Genomic DNA, 15,273 nt, shown 5'->3' with positions numbered 1-15,273 from the left:
GTTAAGAAGTTCGCAAATCAGCCGTGTGTGGCACTGAACATAAGAAACCATTAGAAACCATAAGTCCATTGTGACATGTAGAAATCTGGACAGCGACATTCCTTTATTATTGTGACTGTAATGGAATGCCAATAAAGAAATAGAGGTAGTAATCCAAAACCATCTTATCTAGTTCTGGTAAGTTCTGAAAGTCTATTGTGGAAATAATTTGAGTGCCGCGTAGTAGCAGTCGGGCAAATTACAAAAATGAGCTTAAAATGGTGACACCATTTAGCCTCCTATAAAAATATTAGTGAATGTGAGTTGTTATATCTTATGTTCGCCAAATGACCTTCAAATGACATTTTATCTCTTATTATTATTACTATCTGGCACTCTAATAAAACGTAGTTGACAGGGTCGCAAGTATTATTGCATATCTATTATCTATGGAGAAATCTATGAATCAGACGCAATCAGACGTAAGTAAACAATATTGCCATTTCGATTGCGTTTCCATGCTGCGTATCAATCTCTGTATTTTTTAGTTCTTTTTCCGTTTCACGTTTACAAATTGTTAGCAGGTTATTACTGCGGAAAAATTTGCTTAACTAGTTATCATTTATGTAATTTTAACAGAGGTAACTGGAAAATGGCTAAAGAAGAAGAAGATGACAAACTTCCAGATAAGGACGTCGCTAAAGAATTCTATGCCAAGTACGAACCTAAGGAAATTTTAGGCAAGTAAGTAGCACGTTCAACATGAAATCCAGTCAGCTTTTAATATCTTAACATAACTTACCTGAATAAATTAAAAAGGGGCATCAGTTGTACTGTAAGAAGATGCATTGAAAAAGAAACAGGTAAAGAGTTTGCAGCAAAAATAATCGACCTCAGCACCGACCCTGATTCAGGTGAACAAGCCGTCAGACAAGAAATATTTATTTTACGACATGTTGCGGGGCACCCTTACATAAGTAAAACAACTCAATTTTTTTTTTTATCAGCATTACACAGTTTTTCAGTTGAATTGCAGGACGTTTTTGAATCAAACACATTTATATTCCTGGTATTTGAACTGTGCAAAAATGGGGAGTTGTTTGATTATCTCACAACAGTTGTGAACTTATCGGAGAAGAAAACTCGCTACATAATGAGACAAGTTTTTGAGGGTGTCGAATATATTCATAGTAGAGGAATTGTTCACAGAGACTTGAAACCTGAAAACATATTGCTAGATGACAATTTGAATGTTAAGATAACGGATTTTGGCTTTGCAAGAAAACTCGATCCAGGTGAAGTTTTATATGGTAAGTTAATTTGCCTTCTACCTATATTATCTTGGCATTGTAATGTTTGCAAAAGAGAAATTATTTTCAAGAAAAAGATTTACAGATTTATGTGGAACCCCTGGTTATTTGGCACCAGAAACATTACGTTGCAGTATGATGGAAGATGCACCCGGTTATTCATTCCAAGTTGATATGTAAGATGCTATTAGTAATTTAATGTAAAAGTAAGAACATGCTTTAATTGCAGATGGGCCTGTGGTGTAATCATGTATACCCTGTAAGTAACTTACATTATGTATTACTTACAGTCTTCTTCTTGTTTATTTATTTATTTTTTATGACATTTGTTTCTTAAAATAAAAGATTGGTAGGATGTCCACCCTTTTGGCATCGTAAACAAATGATCATGTTGAGAAATATAATGGAAGGAAAGTATTCATTTTCATCTCCTGAATGGGCTGATATTTCTGGTAATTGTAGTTTGAGTAAATTGATATTTCAAATTTAACTTAAACAACTGGAAATTCTTAATTGCAGAAGCGCCAAAAGACTTAATTAGAAAACTACTAGTTGTAGACCCCAATCACAGGATTACTATTAAAGAAGCACTTGCTCATCCATTTTTCCAGACCGTGGTGAGATATATGTTTGCATATTTATTTATATTGATTAGAATTACAAAACTTCAAAAACCTTAAAACAATATTATTGTTACCAGTTTTTATCAAATTATTTCAAATCGAGGAGTTTGTATCTTTGCTTTTATAGTTTAAGTATGTGCTTTGCTTAATTGCTTCAAAAGTTTGCTGTTTTTCTTATAAAAATCAGGTTATTTGTATTTAAATAGTATGTGATTGTTATTTTGTGCCAGATGTAAAACGTGTGTTTTCAGCAAATGTGGGATCAAGACATAGCACCACTGAAGCATTCTTTAAGGCGCGATAGTCACCGTTTTAGTCGTATTGCACATCTAGCACTGGTAATTTAGTCACACTAATTTTCTTTTTCTTCTTTCTCTTTTTTGAAGTGAAACTTCTTTATCGACGATAGAAAGAAAATTTACCTTTATCAACTGTAGGAAGGAAATTTACTAGGGCACAAAACCGAAAACTGTGACGTTACTGTGTAACGCGCCATGTGTGACCCCTGGTGGATAAGTCCAAAAGGAGTCGTCTTAACAGGCTTCAGAAGCTTGCCTTGGTAGCAACCAATAATCCGAAAATTGCCAATTCGACAAATTGTCAGCAGATTGCACCTACGATTTACTGCATATGTATTGCAAATGCGTTTCTGTTTGTTTTATTTTGTAATTCCTCTCTGCAGTGTGGTGCAAGCGTAAAAGTTTTTAACAAAACCAAAACAATATTCCGCATTCGTCCGCTCGAAATAAAGTTGTATTTTTCTGGTGCTTAGTAATTAGTTAATGCAGTAGTTTAAGCCAATTTTTTTTTTAAATACCATTGTAAAATACATTCTAAAGAAGTTTCACTTCATACGCGTGTACACTAATACACGCTCGCTCTTTTTTTGTTGGGTATGTTGATTTCCTTTCTTCACCGTAGCTGTGCCGTGTCTATCCAGTATTTAACAGTGTTTTCGATTGTTATTAAAATGCAATAATTGCTTTACGTATGCTGCATAAAAAACTAGCAGTTTGCATATATTAAGATACCAAAACTGATCGAATAAATTAACGAATATTTGTTTTTGGTTGCTATAAGTATTCATTTTATTTAGTACACTAAAAAAGTAACAAGGAAAGGGCATTTTTCATTAATGATTTTGATTTTGAAACTTTGAAGGTGTTACAACGGGCCTCTTTTCATCCTCGTCGCAAATTCAAATGGGCAATTTTGGTGGTGCAAGCGATGATAAGAATTCAAAGATTACGTTTTACTCCTGAACCGTTAAGCTTACACGTAGCAAGAGAAGATCCGTATCGCATCAAGTTGTTGAGAAAAGTTATCGACGCATGTGCATTCAGAGTTTATGGTCACTGGGTTAAAAAGGGCGAAGGTCAGAATCGAGCAGCCCTTTTCGAAAACATGCCCAAAACCGACCTCAAACATTTATACCTTGAGCAGTTGCAAAGCAGATAAAAGGACTGTTTGTTTATTAGAAAAATGCACCGTAGTAGAGGAAAGTATCGAAATGTACAAATGTGATTGCTGAATTTATACATGTCACACATGTATTTAGTTATTTTGGATGGATATTAAGAGAACTGATAGATGGACGGTTTTACGATAACTTCTGTTTTTTCTTGTTTAATAAACTGATTCATAGTTTTGTCATATTTTTTGACCAGCAAAACTAAACTAAGTTAATCGACTCGTTAAATTATATAACTGAATAATCGTAGGAAAAAACATTCAAAAAATTATTAAATGGGTTGGAAATCGAACCGAAACGGACATTAATTATTATAAATATACAAACTGTTGATTTCAGTTAAATGTGCAAACTGTAGACTGTCACCTTTGCAGATTTGGTTCGATTCCCGTCTGATACGATACATTTTTTTAAAAATACTGTCGCGGAATCAAATACCTTTTACCACTATTATTATTTAATTAATTACTCGTTCCCAGTATATCTTTATCGCTTTTTCCCTCTACTTATTTCGCCTCCTAATAATGTTGGTGGGCGGCCAGCCCCTCCGAACTACGCCGAAGAGAGTAGGGCGGAAGGCCTTCTCTAGCTTTCTTTTAGCAATAGTGGGAATGGGTGGGAGGTGGTAGTTGGCGAGAGATAGAGGAGACAGACAGACCGACGAATTTAAGATTTAAAAAAGTGAAAAATTATCAGTGAAATGTTTATTCCGTAGTATTTGTCAGGGAAATCACAGACAATACATTGATTAAATATTGACAAGCGATTTATGGCGGAGATCTGTTCAATACATGGTTCTAGAGTAAATAATACAAATTGTAAAACATGCAATGCAATATTATTGTTTCCACAGAATATTTAAATGTTTTCTAAACAACGGTAGTATAATTTTATTATTGTCTTTTGGCAATATCATGCTTGTATGTTGTTCACCCTAAACATGGAATAGTTGCACGTGTACGTCTGTGAGTACGCTTAAATTTGGCGTACCATAAGCAATCGTTTGTTGGGGTTGGGTTGCATGGGTCGAATTTACGTGTTTTTCTTCTCTTGTTGTAGCAGTGTGGTATAACTGTAATAACTGAGTAAAAGTAGGCACCAAGTTTCGTATTGTTTTGATTACTGCGTTATTATTATATTTGGAGAAGCGAAAACTGGCGAAAAGTGTCGGGTTATGATCGTACAATAATAATAATAATAGTAGAGTAATGTGTGATGCGGTATGATGTTGTACGGTTGAGTGAAGGGGCAGGCTGTCAGGGTGTGTGCAATTACGTCATTCGCGCAGACTTGAGACGCGCAGAGCCTATTGGTCGATAGAGCCAGTCTCACACGTGATTACGGTTATCTGAACGTGTGCACGGGTGGTGTCCGTAGAACATAACAGTGCTTAAGTATTTCAATTGTCAGGTGGAAATAAATTAGAGTAACAAAAGTCTTTCATCATTTTTCTTAAAACAATTTTTCGTCCGTCTTTGATTACTGAAGCATATAATTTACGTTAATTATTCTTAATACAAAAAGGAAACACGTAAGTTCATTTATTTTTCTGTTTCTTACATGTATTGTTCTGCGAACGTCTTTTGTTGCGAGTAACTTTAATACAAATTACTGAAATTGGATGGAGTTACTTAATAACGGAATGCGTGCCGGTATAGCTTAATAATAATGCATCATAAGTTAATTAACTGTTTTTATTTTGCTACCACTCAAGTGTCATTAAAAGACACCAAAGACACGTTTTGTTGCTATGTCAATAGCACGTTGTTGCCGGGTTTAATTTAAAAAAAAAGCGGACAAATCTTTAGCGGGTTTTCCTAAAAAAATTATATTCGGCTCAGTAAATAGTCATCATATAGGTATTTTTGCATAGCTTGTTGTTAACGAGTGAGGCATCTTTCTTCCCATAAAAAGTTTGTTTACTTTTGTATTTATAATCTGGCAACGTTGTTTTAAACCTCAGTTGTTTTTGTAAGGTGTTTTTACGGGCGTTTATCCTGTTATATATCCATTATGTACAGTGCATATAAGAGCGATATTTGCGCATATGCGCACAAACTTTGAGAGTGGAAACGCTACAGAATAGCACGTGTTTTCTTGTGAATGTAAATAATACGTAGCCAATATTGAAACGTCACAAAAAATATTCATAATTTCTTTATGAAATTGCTGTAAAATAAGATCGTCAATTTTTATTGACTATTTTATTTGTATTTCTTGTTACATAGGAGAAATATCTATTTTTGGATAAATTATTCGAAATGTACAAAAAAAGGTAGATAATCGATTTGCCATTGCAGGGCGTTGTTACCGTACTGAGGATGAGTTTAAATACCCTTTTGGAAGCAGCCCGTTATCTAGAAATACAAGAACAAAGACAAATCCAACAATTAAATCAGTTACAGGAGCTGCAGAAAACCACCATAGATATTATTTCTCCCGCAATTAGTTGCTCTCCATCATCGTCAACCCCCAGTTGTCCTCAACGATCAATATCAACAACTCCGTCATTACCAACCGTCGGATTACGGAACGTTGAAGGTTAATATTCTTTTATATGCAGTTCCATATTTTCAGTTTTAATATAGTGGGTCTTATTTTATAAACATGCAATGCAGTCGAGTATAGTGTGCTATGATAATGGGGGTACATATATCTATGCGGTACGGGTAATCAAAGAATTTATTCAAGTTGCTGGTTTAAGATAAATCTTAACCGGCAGGCTCCATTAAATGTCATTTAAAGTATGTTGCAATTTTATGATTCAAAATGGTATTTAGTAGTAGTAAAAATGTAATGTAGAAACTTGAACTTGCAGACAGTGCTAATGTAGTGCATCAAAATGGACATATTTCAAGAATCATTCACAACAGTTTCGATATTATCAATCCTTTAGTAATTGACGAGGGTGGGGAACCTAAACGCAAACAACCACCTCTTGTTTTTAGAGCTGGAACACGAGAAGTACACAATAAATTGGAAAAAAATCGAAGGGCACATCTTAAAGGTAATGCCTGTAGGTTGCAGTAGTGTATTACAGTCTAATTAATCGTTTCTTTATTTGTAGAATGTTTCGATTTATTGAAAAGGCAACTTCCTGCACAAGCAGAAGAAAAAAAAACTTCAAATTTAAGCATATTACATTCGGCCTTACGCTATATTCACATTTTAAGAAGAAAAGAACGAGATTTAGAACACGAAATGGAAAGATTGGCACGTGAAAAAATATCAGCTCAGCAAAAACTTGCTATTTTGAAAAGAGACATAACAGCACATTGTGATAATAGTACGGATTTAGGTGCAATACTGGTTGAAACTAATCATCAAGCTGTGGAAGGCACAGAATCTGGCAGTGCTCTTGTCGATACACCCGGGATTTCTACAGAGATTGTTACTATTACGAAATTATCAGATGACATGCATTCTGACACAATTAATGCAGCTAATAATAATAACAATAACAATAATAATAATAATAACAGTATTGAGAGATTCAGTAAAGTTAACGTCCGAAAATACAGTGCCGGTGATGAAAATATAATTATCAACGAAAGAATATCATGCTTTCCTCAGTCTAAAGAAAGACAGTCGATGTTGGCGTCCCAAAAGCCCCATGTAACAACGTCCAATTTAACAGCAGTAATGACACCAATCAGCAGAGTAGAAAAGGTAAAGCCAGTAAGTTGCCTGTGTTTTATTTTATTAAAGCCATATGGGTATAATGACCAATTGTCAAGAATTCAGAAAGGAAAAGTAATAATACACTAAAAAGTTGGATAAACTTGACAATTGGATAAATGTTTGGAACACTTAAAAGCTTTTTATTTGAAGACCCTTATGATATCGAAAATTTTTTACAAGTGTCTTGCTTAAAAGTCAACAGAAATGATTAAAATTGGCATGTGAACAAACAAATATTCATAACAGTAACGAAAAAGATAATATTCATTTATGTAATATTTTTGGTATATGCAATCACATGAAGGGAAATTCTACGATTGTAGCTTTTATGCGGATCCATACAAAGCCTAAGCGAAAACGACGCGAATTCCCATCAACAGCAACAACAACAACAGCATTGTTCTTCTATTGCACCATCACAAATACAAACATCTGTTCAATCCCATCAACAGGCTCTACAGGGTACTGCTGCACTGTCTGTGTTACCAGTGGCAGGATACCCTCCAGGACTTGTTTTGCACAAGGTTGCCTTGGTTCCTAAGGGTATAGCCGATCTAACCCCCCTTGCAGCAGTGTCAAGTCCGGTTGCTCATTTTATTACTACATCCCAACAACTAAATGGAAAGGTAAAGAATAATATAATATTATTAAATTTATATTTTCCAAGTCGTATACAATATACTCAAATTACCGAAGTGCACGTGACGTACTACATATACACATGTGACACTTTGCAGGTTTTACCGTTAGTGAATGCCCAATACGTCGTTAAACCGGTTGTGGTAATGACATCTTCTCCATCCATCACTCCTAGATCGTCTAGTTAGCCATAGAAAGGAATAAATGCATTGATTTAATTTTCTTCGTCTTTGCCGGTGATGACGTCGTGAGATAGATGTATTGTCTTTTAAGATTGTTGCTTGTAAAATTGTACATTAACAAGCAGAGTTAGTAAAAAGTACCCAAATTGAGAAGATTGCTGCTTCGATGCCGAAGGTCAGTGCTAGCTTCCTTTAGTAAATAATAAAAATGACTAGTGTAGCAATGGGTTAGGACCGAGGTCGCTTTAGCCAAGAAAAATCTAAATCTGTTTGATAATTGTATTTGACAATCAAAGACTTGAAACGAAAAGTTGTGGAATTTTTTTTGTTGTAAAAAGTCATACAAAGAAAACATACATACAGATAAAAAGATAATCCTGAAAATAGAACGAATATCAATCGAATTTGTGTAACTGTTGTACATAGAGTTAGTTAAGGATGGACAAATGACATTAAATTATTATTGGTCTTTTTTTATTTGTAAGTTTAACAAAATAAAGACATATACCCACATTTGTTTTTACAAACTGAACGAATAAAGAACTGCAGCTGTACCAGCTTTAACACTATGCTGGTATGTATGTTGGGTTGCATACTTCAAATTAAACAGCCGCTTTACTATTAAAACGGCACGGCTGCATTGTTTTCTCCAAAAGACACGCTCAATTTAGGTTAATTAATTATATCTTAAAACGCCTCCATTTGATGAAAATTTTTAGAGCAATTTTTAAAGTGGAGTATACGTGTATTTGAACATTACATCTATGATCTACTGTATATCGATCTGAATGAATTAAAGGTCGCCAATTTGACTTGAATAATTTGAATTTATATTTTTATTTATTCACATTTATGTTGTGTTGTACTTGCAGGTTTGTTTGTGGTTTATGGAATATAGTAGTATGTAGTATAAATAGTAGAAACTATGTAATGCCGATGCATATAATTATTTAGTCTGTTTCCACAGTAATCATGCTAAACTTAATAATGGGCATTCTGTTTTCCATTTTAGTAATTGCTTCGCGATTTGGAGTTAGTTAAATAAATTCTATTAACTTTGCGACCACTATACAGAGATGCAATGACAGACGGAAAACAATAATTTTCAATTTTAAGTAATGGCTCACTTGAATTAATAATTAATATTAAACACAAGGGGATTATTCACCCAGGCAAATTTTGCAATTAATTATGACGAGACAGAGGCGATCATATTAACTATGATCTAAAAAACAACTAAAAGGATGATAACGACTTAAAAGTGCTATGCACCTTACTTTGAACTTAGGCTGAATTAACGATATGTACGTACACATACAATGTAGAAATCTTCCCGAAGTGAGTTAGTTTTAATATGAAATATTCTAAATTTATACCCACTACACACTAGTGTGTAGCGAGTAAAAATTGAGAATACACACTAGTGTGTAGTGAGTAAAAATTGAGAATATTTCATATTAAATATGTACGTACGTTTGACATTTAATTAAATGTTTAATATTTGACTATGCAACATGTTTGTTTACGTTATGTATTTGCTAAGTTTTTCTTTCATCTGCACGTAAGCCTCATGGAACGCACCCATAAATTGACGTTATCTTACATATGTGATCTTATCTGTGATTGTATCTTTTGACGGTTTAACAACTATTATCTATGGTTTAACAATTTACTATTTATTAGTTTTTCGGAGTTGATGGTTCGTCCCATTCGTCCTAATTGTAATACTTGGGTTAATTTTGGTATTTCGCTTTGTTCTTGGTGCGTTTTTGTTATTTATTTCATGTTATATATTTAATAACATAGTCAATCTGTTGTTCTTGTCGATCATTTGCAGATAATTGACTTAATAGTGTGCTGTGGTGCAGGACTCCCTCGACTTGGTTGTTTGCTGGTTACGATTAACCTAGAACGAATTTGCAGTAAATTGGCAGTGCAATATCTGAGGATCGTGTCTGTGATTGTGTTAACATCTAATTCTCAAATAAGTGATCTTTTTTTTGTTTGTCTATATAACCATAAAGTGACTATGATGTCTTAAAGCAACTCTTAACCATCTTCCTGTGGTGATAGAAGGGAGTTCTTATTAACAACACTAGTATAAACTTAACCAGTACAAAGTCCGGTAAGGTTAACCTGCTTTTTATAAGAAACGAGCACTGTATTATTAGTAAGGTGTTTAAGTAATTGGTAACCACTATTAATTAATAAAAAGTAACATTCATTTAAATCACTTAATGAACAGAGAAGAAGGTTGATAATTACTTTAATATGGTATGCACGTAATGTTACTAAGGAGGCTAAACTGATCATATGTGATAGTGAGTTCATTTGAAGTTATATTACCCTCTTAATTTTTAAAAATGCAACATGTTTATTTTCTTTGACAAGAGTATATTTTGCTTTGTCTGTAATTTTTCCTTTCATGTATAGTAACCCTCTTTATGGAACGCATCCAATTTCTTCATAGCATAAATTGAGGTTAACTTTCATCTACGGTTATTTGATTTTGATATTTTGACAGTTGATTGTGTTTTTTATAGTGGATGTAATACTTGGTTTAATTTCGGCATTTCACTTGGTTTTTGGTGTGTTTTCGTATTTATTTCATGTTATTTATTTAATAACAAATTTAATTTATTTTTCTTTTTGATTATTTGCAGGTAATTGACTTAATAGACTGCTGTGGTGTAGGACTGTCTGGACTTTGTTGTTTGCTGTTTACCATTAACCTAGAACGAATTTGCAGTCAATAATTGTGGGAGTAGAGGCCATAATATTTTTTATTGATATAAATTGTGAAATAGGTTCATAATTACTTTAAGATGCATGCTGTTTTAATAGGGAAGATGAGTTAATAATTCATAGTGAGTACATTTTACATTAGTATTTTTGTTATTTTTAAATACATAAGAAGTACATTTTCTTCAACAATTGCACATTAAGTTTTGTGGTTGTAAGATGTTTTTGTTTTTGCTTAATAATGCTACTTTAAGCATGTATGTTAAGATGCATATTATTTTTCCAGGGAAGATGAGTTAATAATTCTGAGTACATTTTACATTAGTATTTTTGTTATTTTTAAATACATAAGAAGTACATTTCCATTAACAATTGTACACCAAGTCTTGTGGTTGTAAGATGTTTTTGTTTTTGCTTAATAATGCTACATTGTGTATTTATTTTTCTGTTCATCTGTATGTAAGCCTCACATCACATTATATCCCACACCCAAATCTCATACCCTAAACGCCACACGGCACATTCACAGTAGATGTCACTTATTACATGCTCCACTCACGCCACGTATCGCGCAACATCCTACCGTCCGTTGTCTGTTCAGCTGTGTCTGAAAACCGTCATATGATGTACTGTGGTGTTCGATGGGTGTTGAGTGTCCTGTGGCCGGAAAGAGGGAGTGCGGTGTCCACGTTCGGTGAGTTGAATGTTGAATGTTGAATGAGGTGTAAAACGTTGGATTTTTGGAATCGTCCAACGTTCGCGGTGTGGTACCATGGGTGCGACATCTCGTGTCGTGGATTCGGTATCAGTTGTACGGTGTTTGATACACCGTGGTTTGTTTCAGATGAGCGGTGTTTGGCGTTATGCGTCCAATAAGTGGTGGATAAATAGATGGAATCTTACGGATGTGAAAGGTTGTGCGTCTTGTAGGTGTTGCCGCCCCTTGTCCGTTGTTGGAAGGTATTCAGCAGCTGATGTGTCTGACATTCGGCGCCATAATCCATGTTACGGTCTGGGATTGCAGTACCCGGTAATGAGTGAGTTGTGTCCGGTGTCAGGAGACTGTTTTGTCCGAAACGGATCATCAGGATTCATGTACCTGGTAAGTGATAAACGTTATGTTTTTGGGGTGTAGTAGTAGTAGATGTAGGAGTGGGGTCGTCAGGCCAAGTCGGGTTAGGTTAGGTCGGGTCAGATCAGTTTAAGTTGGGACAGGTAAGGTCGGGCTCGGTCAGGACGGGTCAGGTCAAGTTGTGTCATTTTAAGTTGGGTCAGGTCATCTCCGGCCAGGTCGGGTCCTTTCGTGTCCGGCTTGGTCAGGTCAAGTCGGGTCAGGTAGTGAGGTAAGGTCGGGCTATTTCGGGTCGGGTCAGGTCAGCTCGGGTCAGTTCAGATCAGGTCGGTCGGGTGGAGTTAGGTCAGGTCAGGTCGTATTGGGACGGGTCGGTTTGGCCTTGTTGTGTCGAGTCAGGTCAAGTCAGGTCTGATTCAGTCAGGTAGGTCTCGGTTAAATGAAGTCCGGTCAGGTGACGTCGGGTCATTTCAGGTAGGGTAAGGTTAGATGGTATCTAGTTAAGGTTAGGAAGGGTCGGATTAGGTCAGGTCGTATTGGGACGAGACAGGTCGGATTAATTCATGTTCCGTCTGGTTAATTTGGGTCAGGTCGGGCCAGACGAAGTCGGGTCATTTCAGGTTCCGTTGGGTTAGGTCAGGTAGGGTCAGGCCGTGTCAAGTCAGATTGGGTCAGGCCGTGTCAAGTCAGTTAAGGTTAGGTTAGTTTAGGTCAGGCCAGGTGAGGTCGGGTCTGATCTGGTGAGGTCGGATTCGGGTCGCGTTAATTGGTGTTGCGTTAGGTCAGGACACGCCTTGTCAGGTCAGGTCAAGTCAAGTCAAGGTCAGGTTAATACATATCAAATCAGGTCAGGCCAGGTCAAGTCAGGTCGATCTCAGTTTAAGGTCAGGTTTTCTCAGGTCAGGTGTATTTAGCTTAAAATGGTGACACCATTTAGCCTCCTATAAAAATATTAGTGAATGTGAGTTGTTATATCTTATGTTCGCCAAATGACCTTCAAATGACATTTTATCTCTTATTATTATTACTATCTGGCACTCTAATAAAACGTAGTTGACAGGGTCGCAAGTATTATTGCATATCTATTATCTATGGAGAAATCTATGAATCAGACGCAATCAGACGTAAGTAAACAATATTGCCATTTCGATTGCGTTTCCATGCTGCGTATCAATCTCTGTATTTTTTAGTTCTTTTTCCGTTTCACGTTTACAAATTGTTAGCAGGTTATTACTGCGGAAAAATTTGCTTAACTAGTTATCATTTATGTAATTTTAACAGAGGTAACTGGAAAATGGCTAAAGAAGAAGAAGATGACAAACTTCCAGATAAGGACGTCGCTAAAGAATTCTATGCCAAGTACGAACCTAAGGAAATTTTAGGCAAGTAAGTAGCACGTTCAACATGAAATCCAGTCAGCTTTTAATATCTTAACATAACTTACCTGAATAAATTAAAAAGGGGCATCAGTTGTACTGTAAGAAGATGCATTGAAAAAGAAACAGGTAAAGAGTTTGCAGCAAAAATAATCGACCTCAGCACCGACCCTGATTCAGGTGAACAAGCCGTCAGACAAGAAATATTTATTTTACGACATGTTGCGGGGCACCCTTACATAAGTAAAACAACTCAATTTTTTTTTTTATCAGCATTACACAGTTTTTCAGTTGAATTGCAGGACGTTTTTGAATCAAACACATTTATATTCCTGGTATTTGAACTGTGCAAAAATGGGGAGTTGTTTGATTATCTCACAACAGTTGTGAACTTATCGGAGAAGAAAACTCGCTACATAATGAGACAAGTTTTTGAGGGTGTCGAATATATTCATAGTAGAGGAATTGTTCACAGAGACTTGAAACCTGAAAACATATTGCTAGATGACAATTTGAATGTTAAGATAACGGATTTTGGCTTTGCAAGAAAACTCGATCCAGGTGAAGTTTTATATGGTAAGTTAATTTGCCTTCTACCTATATTATCTTGGCATTGTAATGTTTGCAAAAGAGAAATTATTTTCAAGAAAAAGATTTACAGATTTATGTGGAACCCCTGGTTATTTGGCACCAGAAACATTACGTTGCAGTATGATGGAAGATGCACCCGGTTATTCATTCCAAGTTGATATGTAAGATGCTATTAGTAATTTAATGTAAAAGTAAGAACATGCTTTAATTGCAGATGGGCCTGTGGTGTAATCATGTATACCCTGTAAGTAACTTACATTATGTATTACTTACAGTCTTCTTCTTGTTTATTTATTTATTTTTTATGACATTTGTTTCTTAAAATAAAAGATTGGTAGGATGTCCACCCTTTTGGCATCGTAAACAAATGATCATGTTGAGAAATATAATGGAAGGAAAGTATTCATTTTCATCTCCTGAATGGGCTGATATTTCTGGTAATTGTAGTTTGAGTAAATTGATATTTCAAATTTAACTTAAACAACTGGAAATTCTTAATTGCAGAAGCGCCAAAAGACTTAATTAGAAAACTACTAGTTGTAGACCCCAATCACAGGATTACTATTAAAGAAGCACTTGCTCATCCATTTTTCCAGACCGTGGTGAGATATATGTTTGCATATTTATTTATATTGATTAGAATTACAAAACTTCAAAAACCTTAAAACAATATTATTGTTACCAGTTTTTATCAAATTATTTCAAATCGAGGAGTTTGTATCTTTGCTTTTATAGTTTAAGTATGTGCTTTGCTTAATTGCTTCAAAAGTTTGCTGTTTTTCTTATAAAAATCAGGTTATTTGTATTTAAATAGTATGTGATTGTTATTTTGTGCCAGATGTAAAACGTGTGTTTTCAGCAAATGTGGGATCAAGACATAGCACCACTGAAGCATTCTTTAAGGCGCGATAGTCACCGTTTTAGTCGTATTGCACATCTAGCACTGGTAATTTAGTCACACTAATTTTCTTTTTCTTCTTTCTCTTTTTTGAAGTGAAACTTCTTTATCGACGATAGAAAGAAAATTTACCTTTATCAACTGTAGGAAGGAAATTTACTAGGGCACAAAACCGAAAACTGTGACGTTACTGTGTAACGCGCCATGTGTGACCCCTGGTGGATAAGTCCAAAAGGAGTCGTCTTAACAGGCTTCAGAAGCTTGCCTTGGTAGCAACCAATAATCCGAAAATTGCCAATTCGACAAATTGTCAGCAGATTGCACCTACGATTTACTGCATATGTATTGCAAATGCGTTTCTGTTTGTTTTATTTTGTAATTCCTCTCTGCAGTGTGGTGCAAGCGTAAAAGTTTTTAACAAAACCAAAACAATATTCCGCATTCGTCCGCTCGAAATAAAGTTGTATTTTTCTGGTGCTTAGTAATTAGTTAATGCAGTAGTTTAAGCCAATTTTTTTTTTAAATACCATTGTAAAATACATTCTAAAGAAGTTTCACTTCATACGCGTGTACACTAATACACGCTCGCTCTTTTTTTGTTGGGTATGTTGATTTCCTTTCTTCACCGTAGCTGTGCCGTGTCTATCCAGTATTTAACAGTGTTTTCGATTGTTATTAAAATGCAATAATTGCTTTACGTATGCTGCAT

General features: G+C 35.2%; 3 protein-coding genes and 1 long non-coding RNA gene across 13 annotated transcripts; all 4 read left to right on the top strand.

The window, feature by feature from the left end:
* The first annotated feature begins 68 nt into the window (after positions 1-68).
* LOC112903987 (phosphorylase b kinase gamma catalytic chain, skeletal muscle/heart isoform-like) lies at positions 69-3,560 on the top strand. 5 transcript variants are annotated; one of them, XM_025981089.1, is made up of 10 exons: positions 69-177; positions 619-723; positions 799-956; positions 1,005-1,289; positions 1,375-1,465; positions 1,519-1,548; positions 1,635-1,741; positions 1,809-1,906; positions 2,164-2,250; positions 3,074-3,560. In XM_025981089.1, exons 2-10 carry the CDS (start codon positions 632-634, stop codon positions 3,368-3,370), a joined length of 1,245 nt encoding a protein of 414 aa, XP_025836874.1. In that variant the 5' UTR covers positions 69-177; positions 619-631; the 3' UTR covers positions 3,371-3,560. The 5 variants fall into 5 exon arrangements, with proteins under 5 accessions (XP_025836874.1, XP_025836875.1, XP_025836872.1 ...); XM_025981090.1 differs by lacking the exon at positions 69-177 and adding an exon at positions 358-461; XM_025981087.1 differs by lacking the exon at positions 69-177 and adding an exon at positions 468-563.
* Positions 3,561-3,660: 100 nt separating this feature from the next.
* On the top strand, positions 3,661-8,398 carry LOC108734568 (probable serine/threonine-protein kinase DDB_G0278665). Of its 2 annotated transcripts, none has more exons than XM_018466187.2 (6): positions 3,661-4,914; positions 5,684-5,924; positions 6,202-6,390; positions 6,451-7,052; positions 7,388-7,690; positions 7,802-8,398. In XM_018466187.2, exons 2-6 carry the CDS (start codon positions 5,705-5,707, stop codon positions 7,889-7,891), a joined length of 1,404 nt encoding a protein of 467 aa, XP_018321689.1. In that variant the 5' UTR covers positions 3,661-4,914; positions 5,684-5,704; the 3' UTR covers positions 7,892-8,398. The 2 variants fall into 2 exon arrangements, with proteins under 2 accessions (XP_018321689.1, XP_018321688.1); XM_018466186.2 differs by having other exon boundaries at positions 6,451-7,061.
* A 962-nt stretch (positions 8,399-9,360) lies between these two features.
* On the top strand, positions 9,361-12,599 carry LOC112906537. Of its 2 annotated transcripts, none has more exons than XR_003232400.1 (3): positions 9,361-10,473; positions 10,549-10,752; positions 11,472-12,599. It is a non-coding gene; the product is annotated as an uncharacterized LOC112906537 (long non-coding RNA). The 2 variants fall into 2 exon arrangements; XR_003232399.1 differs by having other exon boundaries at positions 10,549-11,321.
* Positions 12,600-12,718: 119 nt separating this feature from the next.
* On the top strand, positions 12,719-15,268 carry LOC108743885 (phosphorylase b kinase gamma catalytic chain, liver/testis isoform). Of its 4 annotated transcripts, none has more exons than XM_018479485.2 (10): positions 12,719-12,823; positions 12,981-13,085; positions 13,161-13,318; positions 13,367-13,651; positions 13,737-13,827; positions 13,881-13,910; positions 13,997-14,103; positions 14,171-14,268; positions 14,526-14,612; positions 14,684-14,974. In XM_018479485.2, the coding sequence occupies exons 2-10, from the start codon at positions 12,994-12,996 to the stop codon at positions 14,747-14,749; spliced, it is 1,014 nt and encodes a 337-aa protein (XP_018334987.1). In that variant the 5' UTR covers positions 12,719-12,823; positions 12,981-12,993; the 3' UTR covers positions 14,750-14,974. The 4 variants fall into 4 exon arrangements, with proteins under 4 accessions (XP_018334987.1, XP_018334986.1, XP_018334989.1 ...); XM_018479484.2 differs by lacking the exon at positions 12,719-12,823 and adding an exon at positions 12,830-12,925 and having other exon boundaries at positions 14,684-14,973; XM_018479487.2 differs by lacking the exons at positions 12,719-12,823; positions 14,684-14,974 and adding an exon at positions 15,196-15,268 and having other exon boundaries at positions 12,830-13,085.
* The last annotated feature ends 5 nt before the right edge of the window (positions 15,269-15,273 follow it).

The sequence above is a fragment of the Agrilus planipennis genome, unplaced genomic scaffold, assembly GCF_000699045.2.
Source record: "Agrilus planipennis isolate EAB-ADULT unplaced genomic scaffold, Apla_2.0 scaffold62, whole genome shotgun sequence".
Classification (NCBI taxonomy): domain Eukaryota; kingdom Metazoa; phylum Arthropoda; class Insecta; order Coleoptera; family Buprestidae; genus Agrilus; species Agrilus planipennis.
This window is presented reverse-complemented; position numbering and strand designations above follow the sequence as displayed.